General features: G+C 39.1%; 1 protein-coding gene across 2 annotated transcripts in view; it reads right to left on the bottom strand.

The window, feature by feature from the left end:
• The window catches only part of HAUS6 (HAUS augmin like complex subunit 6), a 51,382-nt gene that overhangs the window by 29,940 nt on the left and 5,200 nt on the right, over positions 1-16,242 (bottom strand). For both annotated transcript variants that reach the window (XM_031014348.3, XM_055350647.2), the window contains 7 exons: positions 14,783-14,878; positions 12,443-12,521; positions 11,293-11,425; positions 7,550-7,697; positions 5,199-5,264; positions 4,842-4,890; positions 990-1,160 (listed from right to left, as the gene is read on the bottom strand). In XM_031014348.3, the coding sequence (XP_030870208.2) occupies positions 990-1,160; positions 4,842-4,890; positions 5,199-5,264; positions 7,550-7,697; positions 11,293-11,425; positions 12,443-12,521; positions 14,783-14,878 (742 nt within the window). The remainder of the gene's footprint in view (positions 1-989; positions 1,161-4,841; positions 4,891-5,198; positions 5,265-7,549; positions 7,698-11,292; positions 11,426-12,442; positions 12,522-14,782; positions 14,879-16,242) is intronic.

The following is a 16,242-nucleotide window of genomic DNA, read 5'->3' as shown; positions in this document are numbered from 1 at the left end:
TTCAAAACCCGCCTGGCCAACATAGTGAAACCCCGTCTCTATTAAAAATACAAAAATTACCCAGGCGTGGTGGCATACGCCTGTAATCCCAGCTACTTGGAAGGCTGAGGCAGGAGAATGACTTGAACCAAGGACGGGAGGTTGCAGTGAGCTGAGATCATGCCACTATACTCTAGCCTGGGCGACAGCGTGACTCTGTCTCAAAAAAAAAGAAAAAAGAAACCAGTGTGAAAAACAGAGCAGCAGTATGAAAGACCACAGAAAAGCAGAGACACTGAGGTTATAAAGCTAAAGGAAGAAGACTTTACAAGCAACACTTAACAGCATCAAGATAAAACACAAACCAGGGGATGGAGACTTTTTAAAAGGACATTTGGCAATTAGGAGATCACTGTTGTTGCCTTTGAGAATTTATAATTAACTAGTACAGTATCATCTTCCTACTAAGAAACTTCATACTGTCTATACTATATGATGTAGTACTGTACAGGTAAGGGGCAATTAATAAAAGTGAATATAAATATACACACCTTTAACAGTATCACTCCTTATGAAAGTTTTACTAAACACACTCATAGAAATAAATTCTGGCCGGGTGCAGTGGCTCACGCCTGTAATCCCAGCACTTTGGGAGGCCAAGGTGGGTGGATCACCTGAGGTCAGGAGTTCAAGACCAGCCTGACCAACATGGAGAAACCCTGTCTACTAAAAATACAAAATTAGCTGGGTGTGGTGGCACATGCCTGTAATCCCAGCTACTCAGGAGGCTGAGGCAGGAGAATCGCTTGAACCTGGGAGGCGGAGGTTGCAGTGAGCCGAAACCACGCCACGCCATTGCACTCCAGCCTGGGCAATAAGAGCAAAATTCTGTATCAAAAAAAAAAACAAAAAACAAAAAACAAATTCTGAAAGCAGAAGAACATTGCAAGAAAATATACAATTACATGACAGGAGTTTTCTCAAAAGCTTCCTTAATATCAAATGCTTACCTGAAACATTTGTTTCTCAATTTTGTCAAGTAAGAGCCTTGGAATATTAATAGCAACATTACTTCCATCTAAAGCATATTGGTTAACAAGACTAAGGACCGAACTAACAACTTCTCTCTCTTTTTCCAAAAACATGAGCGTTTCATTCACTGAAGCCCACAAAGACCGAACCTTTGGAAACAGAAACAAAATATTACAGTCCACACATAATCTGTACATATATTTTAAAAATGTAAATGTATGTTCACTCTTAGTAACAAATTTCCTAGAATGATTTCTAGTAAGAAAATTAAATAATTATACTTTAATAGTTTAAAAGTCCCTTTGGATATTATTTCCAAAGGGAATTTTTAAAAAAATGTATCGGGAGAATCTAGCCCACTATAATTTTCAAACAAATCTAAGAATTTTTTTGTTTTCAGAGATGGGGTCTTACTATGTTGCCCAGGCCAGACTCAAACTCCTGGGCTCAAGCAATCTTCCCACATCAGCCTCCCAAGTAGCTGGGACTAGAGGCACACACCACTGCACCCAGCTCCAAATCTAAGAAATCTTATACAAGATACAATCAGCATTTTCTATATGCTGACATGTAATCAATCGAATGAAGATCATTCGGGGAGAAATAATTTTAAAATTTTTTCAAGAGAAGCTGGGCGCAGTGGCTCACGTCTGTAATCCCAGCCCTTTGGGAGGCCGAGGCAAGCAGATCACGAGGTCAGGAGATAGAGACCATCCTGGCTAACACGGTGAAACCCCGTATCTAATAAAAATACAAAAAATTAGCCAGGCGTGGTGGCAGGCGCCTGTAATCCCAGCTACTTGGGAGGCTGAGGCAGAAGAATGGCGTGAACCCGGCAGGCGGAGCTTGCAGTGAGCCAAGATCACGCCACTGCACTCCAGCCTAGGGGACAGAGCAAGACTCTGTCTCAAAAAAAAAAAAAAAATTTTTTTTCAAGAGAAAAAAACTACTACATCTCAATTTTAAGTCATTCAGTTTGAGGAAGTTAAAGTGTAAAAAAGTATGCCTCATTAAAAGCAAAAAATCTTAGGCATATACTAATCTATATTCATTAAAATTGATATACAAGAATATTTAGGCACGCACAGTGGCCCATACCTGTAATCCCAGCTACTCAGAAGGCTGAGGTAAAAGGATCCCTTAAGCCCAGGATCCTTGCAAAAAAAAAAAAAAGAATACTCATAGAATGTCTATTTGTAACAATCCAAAAGTAGAATCAATCCAAAGGTCCATCCAGAGTAAAAAGGGTACATTGGTGCTATATTCATAAAATAGAACACTAAGCAGCAATGAGAATAAACATACTACAATTACACACAACAGCATGGATAAATATCATAAACAATGTTGAGCCAAAGTCAGACACAAAAGAACATATTCTATATACTGGCAATTATATGAAGTTCAAAAACAGGCAAAACTAATCTTTAGTGTAACATGTGAGGGCAGTGTTTCCCCGTGGGGGGAAACAGTGTAAACTAAACAGGTTCAAGGAGGATTCTAGGGTGCTGATAACATCCTATTCCTTAAATGATGATGGTTACATGGACGTGTTCACTTTGTGAAAATTTGTCAAGCTATATACTTATGAGTTACACATTTCTTGTATATATGTTATGCTTTAACAGAATTTACAAAAGAGGGAGGGAGGTGGAGAAATATAATTATACACATGTTCTTCCTGCATGATAAAAATACAATATTAAATATCTCTAATTAGTTCACTTTTTTCTTTTTTCTTTTTTTTTTTTTTGAAACAAGGTCTCACTCTGTCGCCCAGGCTGGAGTGCAGTGGCACAATCTTGGCTCACTGCAACCTCTGCCTCCCAGGTTCAAGTGATTCTTGTGCCTCAGTCACCCAAATAGCTGGGACTACAGGTGAGTACCACCACACCAGACTACTTTTTTATTTTTGGTAGAGACAGGGTTTCACCATGTTGGCCAGGCTGGCCTCAAACTCCTGGCCTCAAGTGATCCAACCATCTCGGCCTCCCAAAGTGCTCACAGGCATGAGCCACTGTATCCCCGCCTCTTTTTTTTTTCTTTAAAGACGGGTCTCGCTCTGTTGCCCAGGCTACAGTCCACTGGCATAACCAGAGCACACTGCAGCCTTGAGCTCCTGGGCTCAAACAATCCTCCTGCCTCAGCCTCCTGAGTAGGTGAAACTATAGGTGTGTGCCACCCTAAATATCTCTGACATGTTGTATGGCAATGTAAAGTTGTTCCCAAAGGAAGACTCATTGGCTAGCAGTCTAGAGGTCTCACAGAATGGCATTTCCTTGATGAATCTGTAATTATCCAGGATCTGGTTCTCATATTTTCCAAGTCTAGATTTTTATCTTGTCAATGGCTCAAAGTTGACTGTACTCAGGGAAAACAAATATGAACCAAACTCAGAAGAGACTGATGTGAAAACTTTAATAGGTTCTGCAAATTATTTTAATTATATAATTTGCAATCAGAGATTCATTAAATGGAAAATTCCATGAAGGAAGTGACTTTGCCTTGCCTGTTCTCCTCATTGTTGTAGCCCTAATGTCTACGAGATACCTAGCACATACCAGATGATCAATACATTCACTGAATAAAAATATTTCCTGAAGAGGGCGCTAACCTTTACAGGTGACAATGTGCCTTGGAAGCCAAATTTATACCCACAGCAGCTTGGCATGGCAATCACAGAATCACAACAAAGAGCTTGAGAGAGATTTTATCCAAAAAAAAAAAAAGAAAACCTAAGAAAATACTTAACTCACACCAAAGCCAAACTCTGGAGGCCTCAGATCATTTTCATTTGTCAGAATCCTCCCTCCTGCCCAACCAGCCTCATTTTGATTCCTCATTTTCCTTTCATACTTAACATCTCCCTTCAGTTAATCCACTTTATTTAGATAAATTAATACCACTGACTAGGTTATACTACAATCAAGCAGAGCTTTTTGTACTGGGGTGGAGAATTTCAAATTAATCATGTCTAAAAACCCTTTTGAATATAATTAAGCTTATGAACTGTAAGTTCATTTTTCCATTATATTCAAGTGTTTTAGAGGCACTCTATCAATATCTTTATATATACAACCTATGACTTTAAAAAAAATAAATAAATAATAGTACTATAAAAAGAAAGGGGACCGGGTGCAGTGGCTCATGCCTGTAATCCCAGCACTTTGGGAGACCGAGGCGGGCAGATCACCTGAGGTCAGGAGTTCAAGACCAGCTTGGCCAACATGGTGAAACCCTATCTCTACAAAAATACAAAAATCAGCTGCACATATTGGCACGCACCTGTAATCCCACCTACTAGGGAGGCTGAGGCAGGTGAATCGCTTGAACCCAGGAGGCGGAGGTTGCAGTGAGCTGAGACCATGCCACTGCACTCCAGCCTGGGAGAGTGAGACTCCATCTCAAAAGGGGGAGGCGGGGGAAGGGGAAGGGAGGCTAGGCGCGGTGGCTCATGCCTGTAATCCCAGCACTTCGGGAGGCCAAGGCATGCAGATCATCTGAGCTCAGGAGTTCAAGACCAGCCTGGCCAACATGGTGAAACTCTATCTCTACTAAAAACACAAAATTAGCCAGGCATGGTGGCGCATGCTTGTAATCCCAGCTACTTAGGAGGCTGAGGCAAGAGAATCACTTGAACTCAGGAGGCAGAGGGTGTAGTGAGCCAAAATCATGCCACTGCACTCCAGCCTGGGCAACAGAGCGAGACTCCAACTCCAAAGGAAAAAAAAAAAGTGGTAAATAGACTATAAGAGTCCCACTAATTAAGCAAACACTGCATATCACAGAATTTTAAAAGATTAAATTTCTCCTTTTATAAGTTGTCTCACCTTTTGAATTTTTTCTTCTATATTACTGTGGTCATCATAGGGTTCCATTCTAATAAAAATTAAATAATCTAATTAGTCATATGAAAAATCACATGGTAATTTAATATCCGAAGAGCTAATTAGTCTGCAAATCAACCCACCAACAACCACCCCAACAAAAAATAAAATTTAATCTGAAAGCGATAATAATTTATTAGGAAAACTGGATTAGCAGTCATAACTATGCTCTAATCCTATCATCATCTGGCTATTGATATATTATTTTAATTAATGTTTGTGGGAGTCTGTTTCCTAGCCTGTAAAATGCAAGAGCTAAACTAGTATCTAAGGCAACTTCTAGCTCTAAAACTCACTTACTTCTTTATTTGGTTTTCCAATCCTATACATTCAGATCTCAAGTTTCGTACCTGCTTAACTGATAATCTGCAAGAAAACATACAAAATGACAACTATAATACCATTACGATTAATTAGTATAGCCCACTTCTCTATTTTCCCTTTGCATATCCTTGTTTAAGGCCTCTGGGTACAGCCACCAGCAAGCTAAAGGACTCTAGACTCTCTTTATCACACAAGTGATTCAACATACAGGCTCCTATTGAGACGGACCTAGGACTCGTAGGTTAGTATATCGTCTCCGATTAAAATGATGGAGGTTAGCAAGACGACTCTGCTCTTATCCTCATCTCACATACCCGGGGATAAATTTAAATGTTATCTAATACAGTCAGGCAACATTTCAGTTAATTTCAAAGGATTCTATAGCTTTAGTAATATATAACAAAGCATTCTACAAAGTTATCCTACTGTAATTGTTTACAATTGCAAAAAAGAAATTAGGCCAGGTGCGATGGCTCACACCTGTAATGCCTATATTTTGGGAGGCTGAGGCAGGAATGTGGCTTCAGGCCAGGAGTTTGAGACCAGCCTGGCTATAAAGCAAGACCCTGTCTCTACAAAAAAAATTTAAAAATTAGCTGGGTGTGGTAGAACACGCCTGTACTCCCAGCTACAGTGGGAAGATCACTTGAGCCCAGGAGGTCAAGGCTGCCGTGAGTCATAATCATGCCACTGCACTCTAGTCTAGCTAAGCGACAGAGCAAGACCTTGTCTCAAAAAAAAAAAAAAAAAAACAAAAACCACATGCACACACAATTATATACAACCTATTCTTTGAGAGTAACAGCCTTGTCTGTCCTGTTTAATTCTGTAATATCAATGCCTAAACAGTATCTGACACATAGAAGAAACTCCAAGAAAAAAAGATATGCTGCATAGATGAACCTAAACATAAAATAGCATTAAGTGGTTTAAAAAAATGATGGACTACCTACCTGAAAGAATATCTGCTTAATGAAATATCCACTAATAGGACTAATAGACATTAAAAGTAATACACTGGTAGGGTACAGTGGCTCACGCCTATAATCCCAGCACTTTGGGAGGCTGAGGCGGGTGGATCACCTGAGGTCCGGAGTTCGAGACCAGCCTGGCCAACATGGTGAAACCCCTTCTCTACTAAAAAATACAAAAATTAGCTAGGCATGGTAGCATGCACCTGTAATCCCAATTACTTGGGAGGCTGAGGCAGGAGAATTGCTTGAACCTGGGAGGTGGAGGTTGCAGTGAGCCGAGATTGTGACACTGCGCTCCAGCCTGGGCAACAGAGTGAGACTCCGTCTCAAAAAAAAAAAAAAAAAATAGTAATACACTATGGCAATATGCAAAAATTTACAGAATGAAATATCAAGACAAAAAAGGATACGAAATAAAATAAACACTACAATTACAACTTTAAAATATATTTCCACATTTTACAAAGCACATAAGAAAACTGAACTTTTTAAACTAAAGTGGGCCGGGCACAGTGGCTCATGCCTGCAATCCCAGAACTTTGGGAGGCCAAGGCAGGCGGATCACTTGAGGTCAGGAGTTAGAGACCAGCATGGTCAACATGGCAAAACCCGGTCGCTACTATAAATACAAAAAAAAAAAAAATGAGCCAGGCGTGGTGGCAGGCGCCTATAATCTCAGCTACTCAGGAGCCTGAGGCAGGAGAATCGTTTGAACCCAGAAGGTGGAGGTTGCAGTGAGCCAAGATTGCACTACTGCACTCAAGCCTGGGCAACACAGCAAGACTCCATCCCAAAATAAATAAATAAATAAGTAAAGTGATCTTTTCTTTTTCCCTAAACTTACATTTATAGTATGCCTAAAGTTTTAAAATATTTTAGGCAGAAGTTATCTGACTATAGCCAGCCACAGTGGCTCATGTCTGTAATCTCAGCACTTTGGGAGGCTGAGATGGGCAGAATACGTGAGCTCAGAAGTTTGAGATCAGTCTAGGCAACATGGTGAAACCCCGTTTCCATTAAAAATACAAAAATTAGCTGGGCATGGTGGCCTGCGCCAATAATCCCAGGTACTCTGGAGGCTGAGGTGGGAGGATGACTTAAGCCTAGGAAGCAGAGGCCGCAGTGAGCCGACATCGCGCCACTGCATTCCAGCCTAGGAGCCTGGGTGACAGAACCAGACCCTGTCTCAGATAGAAAAAAAAAAAGAAGAAGAAGAAGAAGTTATCTGACTTTAAAATAGAAAGATAACCGCCAAGGTTTTCAGGTAGGCATGGATTATTTCTCCTGACATTATATTGGTGACATCTATTCAAAAGAAAGAAATTATTTTCTAACTATCAAGGTACTACTTACTGTGCATTTTCCTGATATTTTTGGGTAACACAATCTTGTCTTTGCAAAATTTGTAAAAATCTGCTACGTGCGAAATGGCATCTGGCAACGCATTTGTGCAAGTCCTGTGGTTTTATGTTAAATGTCTCTACAAAATGATGAGAAGAATCTACACGGAACACAAATAAGATTATAGAAAACAGGCTGGTCTGATAGTAGTGGGTTATCAGAATTGAACATTAGTGTCACTAACGTTGGTGGTATACAATCTCTCACTGCTCAATCTGAGTGACTTTTTAAAGAAGGAAAACAGACTTACAAGCTAATAAATACCAAAAATGTTGAATTTCAATATTAAGAAATTAACATCATGTAACTAACAACTCCCCAAAAGCTAGTATACCACAAACATATAACAACTAATGCTTTGTTTTGGTATTTTGGGTTGTTTTTTTGAGACAGGGTCTCACTCTATTGCCCAGGCTGGAGTGCAGTGGCACAAGCATAGGTCACTGCAGCCTCAACCTTCCAGGTTCAAGCAATCCTCTCACCTCAGCCTCCAGAGTAGCTGAGACTACAAGCACGCACCACCATGCCCAGCTATTTTTTTTTTTATTATTTTTTGTAGAGACTGGGTCTGAAGGTATTGCCCAGGCTAGTCTTGAACTCGAGGACTCAAGGGATCCTCCTGTCTCAGTCTCCCAGAGTGCTGGGATTACAGGCCACCACATTCAGCCTGACACAACTAATGTTAATGAAAGTAAGATGACCTTTTTTTAAGGCAGGCAACTAAAAAAGATTTCTAAAGGAGAGTTATTTTACACAATTAAAAATTTTCAGAGTGTATCCACCTAAAAAAATTCTTATTATAATTTGAGATATCTAGAAATATATTTATATCTGTAATAGTGTATCTATTTATAGATACCTCAAATTATAATAAGAGCTACTTTGCTTCCAAACAGAATCTTTTCTTTTTCTTTTTTTGAGACAGAGTCTCCCTCAGTCACCCAGGCTGAAGTGCAGTGGCGCGATCTCGGCTCACTGCAACCTCCACCTCCAGGGTTCACACCATTCTCCTGCCTCAGCCTCCCGAGTAGCTGGGACTACAGGTGCCCACCACCACGCCCCGCTAATTTTTTGTAATTTTAGTAGAGACGGGGTTTCACCCTGTTAGCCAGGATGATCTTGATCTCCTGGCCTCATGACCCACCCGCCCTGACCTCCCAAAGTACTGGGATTGTAGGCGTGAGCCACCTCGCCCAGCCATAGAATCTTTTAACAAAGGAAGAAAGTCAATATAAAAAGATAAGAGGAGATCACATCATCTCCATTGCTGCCATCAGTTTACTTTTCCTCCTAGTAAGACCAATACGACAGGATAACCAAATAAAACCACTGTTCATTTCTCAAACAATTCATCACTGTGTTACTAAAAACCAGAGTAGACCTGAGAATAACTCATGTAAATATTTCGGAGTTCAGGTTTTTACCTGTAATAAATCCTACTTTAACATGGTTCAATACAACAAAAACATGAATATTCTGAAAATCACGGACTTCCACAATGTATTAACGTTGCTTATCCAGGTTCTAGCATTGCCTCAGAGAAACCACCAGAATTGGCCGGGCGCAGTGGCTCAGGCCTGTAATCCCAGCACTTTGGGAGGCCGAGGCGGGTGGATCACAAGGTCAGGAGTTCGAGACCAGCCTGGCCAACATAATGATACCCCATCTGTACTAACAATACAAAAAAATTAGCCAGGCATGGTGGCGCATGCCTGTAGTCCCAGCTACTCGGAAGGCTGAAGCAGTAGAATCGCTTGAACCCGGGAAGTGGATGTTGCAGTAAGCCGAGATCACGCCACTGCACTCCAGCTTGGGCAACAGAGTGAGACTTCGTCTGCGAAAAAAAAAAAAAAGAAACCACCAAAATTTCTAAATATTTAACAGGAAATGAGTGTACCGAATTTAGACTAGACTCTGAACATGTTGACTGGAATTTGTTTAAATCCAGAAATAGGACAATCCATGCTTAGAAGTCTTATGCCTTATTAAATCCAAACACACATATTTTATATAAAATAGTTTGTATTACACGTAATTGGGGCAGATCATCCAGTAGCAGAAAAACTGGAAACATTCTTATATTAGATTTGTAATCCTAGCACTTTGGGAGGCCAAGGTGGCAGGATTACTTGAGACCAGGAGTTCGAATCAAAACCAGCCTGGGCAACATAGGGAGACCCACCCCATCTCTAAAAAAAAAAATAAAACTTTTTTGAGACTGAGTCTGCTCTATCACCCAGGCTGGAATGCAGTGGTGCGATCTTGGCTCACTGCACCCTCTGCCTCCCAGGTTCAAGCGATTCTTGTGCCTCAGCCTCCCAAGTAGCTGGGATTACAGGTGCCCACCACCATGCCAGGCTAATTTTTGTATTTTCAGTAATGACAGGGTTTCACCATGTTGGCCAGGCTGGTGTCAAACTCCTGACCTCAAGTGATCTGCCTACCTCAGCCTCCCAAAGTCCTGGGATTACAGGCATGAGCCACCACACTCAGCCAAAAAATAAACATTTTTTTAAGTACAAATTGCTCTTAAACATGAAACAATTTTCAACCTCACTAATAAGAGAAATACAAATTAAAACTATACAGAGATTCCACTGTAACCTATCAGACTGAAAAGATTAAAATGTCTGGTCACATACTATGCTAATAAGCCTTTAGGAAAACAGACATTATCCATACAATAGTGATAAAAGTATCAGTTGTCGCCGGGCACGGTGGCTCATGCATGTAATCCCAGCACTTTAGGAGGCCAAGGCAGGAAGACTGCCTGAGCACAGGGGTTCAAGACCAGCCTGGGAAATATGGTGTAATCCTGGTATTTAAAAAAAAACAACAATAAAAGACCTGGTGTGGTGTCTCACGCCTGTAATCCTAACACTTTGGTGTAATCCTAACACTTTGGGAGGCCGAGGCAGGCGGATCACCCGAGGTCGGGAGTTTGAGACCAGCCTGACCAACAGGGAGAAACCCCATCTCTACTAAAAATACAAAATTAGCCGGGTGTAGAAGTGCATGCCTGTAATCCCAGCTACTCAGGGGGCTGAGGCAGGAGAATCGCTTGAACCCAGGAGGCAGAGGTTGCGGTGAGCCAAGATCGCGCCATTGCACTCCAGCCTGGGCAACAAGAAAAAAAACTCCGTCTCAAAAAAAAAAAAAAAAAAAAAAGCCAGGCGCACTGGCTCATACCTGTAATCCCAACACTTTGGGAGGCCCAGGTGGGCAGATCATCTGAGGTCAGGAGTTCAAGACCAGCCTGGCTAACATGGTAAAACCCCATTTCTAATAAAAATACAAAAAATTAGCCAGGCATGGTGGCACACACCTGTAATCCCAGCTACTCAGGAGGCTGAGGCAGGAAAATTGCTTGAACCCGGGAGGCAGAGGTTGGAGTGAGCCAAGATCACACCATTGTACTCCAGCTTGAGCAAAACTGTGTCTCAAAAAAAAAAAAAAAAGAAATGTTTCCCAACCCTTGCATTAGAACATAATGAAATAATATAAATAGTAACTGTGTTTATTATGAGAAGATTTTAAAGTACAGTTCCAGTAGAATATTAACCATTTCCTTTTTGGGGTACATTAATGTTTTAAGTTACCTTGATTTTACTAAGATCTCTTCATGATTTAAAAATTGTAAAGAACAATAAAAATTTAAGAATCAAAACAAAAAATCTTTTATAAGTTGAACTTACTTTTAGAATTGGATTTAATATATTTCATTGCAACAAATCTTGCAAAATGATACATCAGATGAATAAACTTAGGACCACCAGGAGAAAGAAATAGTGAACCAACAACTTGAGGAAAGCTACTTCCACATTCACCCTATGAAGAAAAGAAATAAGATGATTTGAAGACCTTGTTAACAATAACTCTTACATTTACATCACACTATTTTTGTTAAAGGGTGTGACAGTCTTGCAATAGAAGTCCCCCATTTTCATGAGCACTATGCTATAGGTTGGCGTGGGGTTCCCTAGGACCTCTTCATAGCACAGTGGCTTGGACATGTCCAACTCTGCAGCAGAGTGCAAAGCAGTCCAAGTGGGTAAGGCCCCCAGGCCACTGTCTCCTCATCACACTATTTTTGAAGCATAAAAGAATTTGATCAGGGTTGGGTGTGGTGGCTCATACCTGTAATCCCAGCATTTTGGGAGGCCGAGGCAGACGGATCACTGGAGGTCAGGAGTTCAAGACCAGCCTGGCCAACATGGTGAAACCCCGTCTCTACTAAAAATACAAAAGTTATCTGGGCATGGTAGTACATGGCTGTAATCCCAGCTACTCAGGAGGCTGAGATGGGAGAATCGTTCGAACCTGGGAGACAGAGGTTGCAGTGAGCCAAGATTGCGCCATTGCACTCCAGCCTGGGTGACAGAAGAAGACTCTGTCTCAAAAAATAATAATAATAAAATAAAATAAAGAATTTTATCGGAATTATTCCTTTTAAACCACAAGTTACATGTTTTGGTTTTTCTAAACTCTACGTGGACCTGGTCAGAAAAAACAATTACAATGATACAGACACAATCATTGATACTATCTGGGGAAACAAACTAAAATAATATACGGTTGGAAAAGTTTTCTTTAAACAAAAACTGTGCTATAAACTCTCAGGAACTCTAAAACCTATTTTCAGTACACCTGGCCAGCAAAGCTGGTTTCTTCGAAACATATAGAATCCCAACCAAAAACCATCAAAGAAGACTATTTTAACTAATATTTCCTTGCTTATACTGATAGTATTAAAGCATTAAAAGGATTTCACCTCTAAAAAGTTAAAGAGTTAAAGTAGTTTTTAACTTCTTAAAGTCTGTATCTTCTAACAAAAAGAATACTTACAGAAATCCTTTTTATCCATTCACAGCAATGTTTTCGGAATTCAGTATCACTTTTTTGGTCAAATGGGGGCCAACAAAATCTGGAAAACAAAAATAGAAGTGTAAGGACTATGCACAACAATAGCCAAAAAAAAAGCCTCAGCAAATTTTTTAAAAATCAAACTTATTTCTAATACCAGAAATATTAATGCATGGCCAAGCGCAGTGGCTCACACTTTTAATCCCAGCACTTTGGAAAGCCAATGCAGACAGATCACTTGAGGCCAGGAGTTTGAGACCAGCCTGGCCAACATGGAGAAATCCCATCTCTACTAAAAATACAAAAATTAACTAGGCATAGTGGTGTGCGCCTATAGCCCCAGCTACTCGGGAGCTGAGGCACGAGTATTGCTTGAACGCAGGAGGTGGAGTCTGCAGTGAGCCAAGATGGCACCACTGCACTGCAGCCTGGGTGACCCTGCCTCAAAAGAAAAAAAAAACCATTAAAGTGAAATGAATTAAAGCTAACCTTCTTAGATAACAGCTAGAGAGACACCAATCTGTGAGAAATTTAATTTTTTTATTTATAAACATCTATAGGGTTGAATTCTGTTTCATACAAATAACTAAAATGTATTAGAGAATGAACAGCTATAAAAATTGCTGAAAATCAGCTAAAGACAACAATCTCAATGGATCCACTGGACTAGTGCATAAAGACAATATAAACAAATTAGTAAGAAATAGTAATCTTGCCAGAGAGAAACATAAACAGATATATATGAAGAAGAGAAAAAATGGCATACAAGATTATGACTCCTAGAGATAATCCTTATCATAACTGTGAGTGCTATTGTTTTGTGGCTAAACAAGACAGAAAAACATTAAAAAGAGAAGTTTTGCTTCAACTTTGGTCAAAAATATTAGGGTTTAAAATTTACCTACTGCTTTCCTTTCACAGTCAGGCTTTTCCAAATTTTTATTCTGAGGCATAATTATTTAAGGCCTCATACTTTTTCTATAACTACATTCAGTATTCACAGAAAAAACTGAGCATGCATAGGAAACAAAAAGACTAAAAGGCTAGAATGTCAACAGTGATACTCCATGGTTGACGGGTTTCAAAACAATGTTTACATTTTCGGAATTACTTAAAATGAGCCATAATGTTGATAATCAGCAAAAAAAAAAAAAAAAAAAGTAAAAATCTGTTTTTATTTGGACAGAAGAAACCCTATACCTTAATAATAGGGAATTCCAAAAAATGATCCGAACATACCTATTATCCTGCATACTCAGAACTTTAAATAAAAGCAAAATATTCAAAATAGATTATCAAAAATGAAAATAATGCCCTAAGCGACAGATCTACTTGTTGCTTTTCTATATAAAAGATTGATGGTACAATATAAATATCAAAATAAATTTGAACACTTTTTTAGATAGCAGAAACACAAATCACATGCAAAATAACTTAGAACTGAGACTTGTGGGTGCTTACATTTTTATCTCCTTCTTAAACTAATATTCAACAGCATATAACAGTAGAGTAAATGTAATACGAATGATTTTTGCCTAAAGCAATTGATGCTTTAATATATCACTGAAAAAAATAAGGATTTACAGATAGCCGTGTAGACAAAACAACACTGCCTATAGGAAAAGTAGTAAGGCATAGAGTACCGAGCAAAAAAAAAATAGGGCAAAATCAAGTTCATACGGATTGATATCATTTAATCGTTTTGCTAACAATAATTTGCTTAATTATTAAGACCATAAATAAAATGTTAAGAATTCTATAAAAACTATATTACTTATAAAATACACAATGATTTTAAGATATGTACCAAAGAAAAAAATCACCCAGATTTATGAAGATTAAGTATTAAATGTATAAGACTCAAACCTGAATTTTGTAATATTCATTCAAAACAACAGTCAAAGGCCAAGTTGAAATTCTGGCTTATGCCAGGTGCGGTGGCTCACGCCTGTAATCCCAGCACTTTGGGAGGCCAACGCAGGTGGATCACCTGAGGTCAGGAGTTTGAGACCAGCCTGACCAACAAGGTGAAACCCCAGCTCCAATAAAAATGCAAAACTTAGCTAGGCGTCATGGCAGTCGCCTGTAATCCCAGCTACTCAGGATGCTGAGACAGGAGAATTTCTTTAACCCAGGAGGCAGAGGTTGCAGTGAGCCTAGATCACGCCACTGCACTCCAGCCTCGGTGACGGAGTGAGACTCCGTCTCAAAAAAAAAAAAAAAAAAAAAAAAAAAAAAGGAGAGAATTCTGGCTTGTATCAAAACACTGTCCATTTTCAAATTTGGAAAGAAATTTAAGAAAATGAAATTATTTTTCCTTACTTGAAAACTTCTTTGGTGAGAGACTGGTCCAGAACTTGAAACAAAAAATAAGAAATTATATGAAAGGCATCACGGTTCAGCTTGTCAAACATGTTCCTAGTGGTTAAAAATGAAATAGAAATAGAAAAAGAAAAAGGTTAATAAACTAAACATCATCAAAAGCTGAGTAAGACTTTGACACAAATTAATGTTTTCATTATCTTCAGGAAGTCAAGGCAAATTAATTTTTCTCATTCATGTGTATTTTATAACCAGTAAGAAAAACATACAAGCTTTCATTTTCTAATTCTGAAAACACAGATTCAATATAAGACTGGCTTTAATGAAAACACTCTACAGAAAAGGAAGGAAAACCTATTTCAAGAGAGAAACATGCCTTATAATGGTAACAACCTACATTTACTGAGTAACAGTAAATAGCTAATATTTATTAAGAGTACATGTTAGACCTAAAACCATAAAAACCCTAGAAGAAAACCTAGGCAATACCATTCAGGACATAGGCATGGGCAAGGACTTCATGTCTAAAACACCAAAAGCAATGGCAACCAAAGCCAAAATTGACAAATGGGATCTAATTAAACTAAAGAGCTTCTGCACAGCAAAAGAAACTACCATCAGAGTGAACAGGCAACCTACAGAATGGGAGAAAATTTTGCAACCTACTCATCTGACAAAGGGCTAATATCCAGAATCTACAATGATTTCAAACAAATTTACAAGAAAAAAACAAACAACCCCATCAAAAAGTGGGTGAAGGATATGAACAGACACTTCTCAAAAGAAGACATTTATGCAGCCAAAAAACACATGTAAAAATGCTCATCACCACTGGCCATCAGAGAAATGCAAATCAAAACCACAATGAGATACCATCTCACACCAATTAGAATGGCGATCATTAAAAAGTCAGGAAACAACAGGTGCTGGAAAGGTGGAGAAAGCACTGATTTGAAATATGTCACCTCACCCTAGAGTCCAGGGTCTTCACTACTAGATTTTTATTCCCAGAACCATCTTTATAACATAATGCTGGCAATAGTTTTTATTGTTCCAATTACCCTAATTAATCAAAACAAAGCCTAAAAAAAAAATGTGAAAACAAAAATGAAAGAACACTAAACCCTTTAAGAAAATGTCACACAACTAAAAGGAATCAAGAGTTAACTTAAACGGCAAAGCATGAAATTTCCTTCCAAAAAATCAAATCAAGTGAATTTCTGACTTAGGATTACTATTCTCTTGCGTAAGTTCCTATGCCTATCCATTTGTCAAACAACACTTTTGTGCTTAGAACGTCTCTACTCTTCAAGTAACACAAATGAAGTTCCATCTATCCTACTTCCTTACCATCTCTCAAACCTGTTTTTTTTTTCACAAAGTAACTTGTTCTCTTCTCTTTGACACTTATTGTAATTTGTAATAAGATATTTGTTGAAGATTTGTTCCATCACTAGACT

The sequence above is a fragment of the Gorilla gorilla genome, chromosome 13 (genome assembly GCF_029281585.2).
Source record: "Gorilla gorilla gorilla isolate KB3781 chromosome 13, NHGRI_mGorGor1-v2.1_pri, whole genome shotgun sequence".
NCBI lineage: Eukaryota > Metazoa > Chordata > Mammalia > Primates > Hominidae > Gorilla > Gorilla gorilla.
This window is presented reverse-complemented; position numbering and strand designations above follow the sequence as displayed.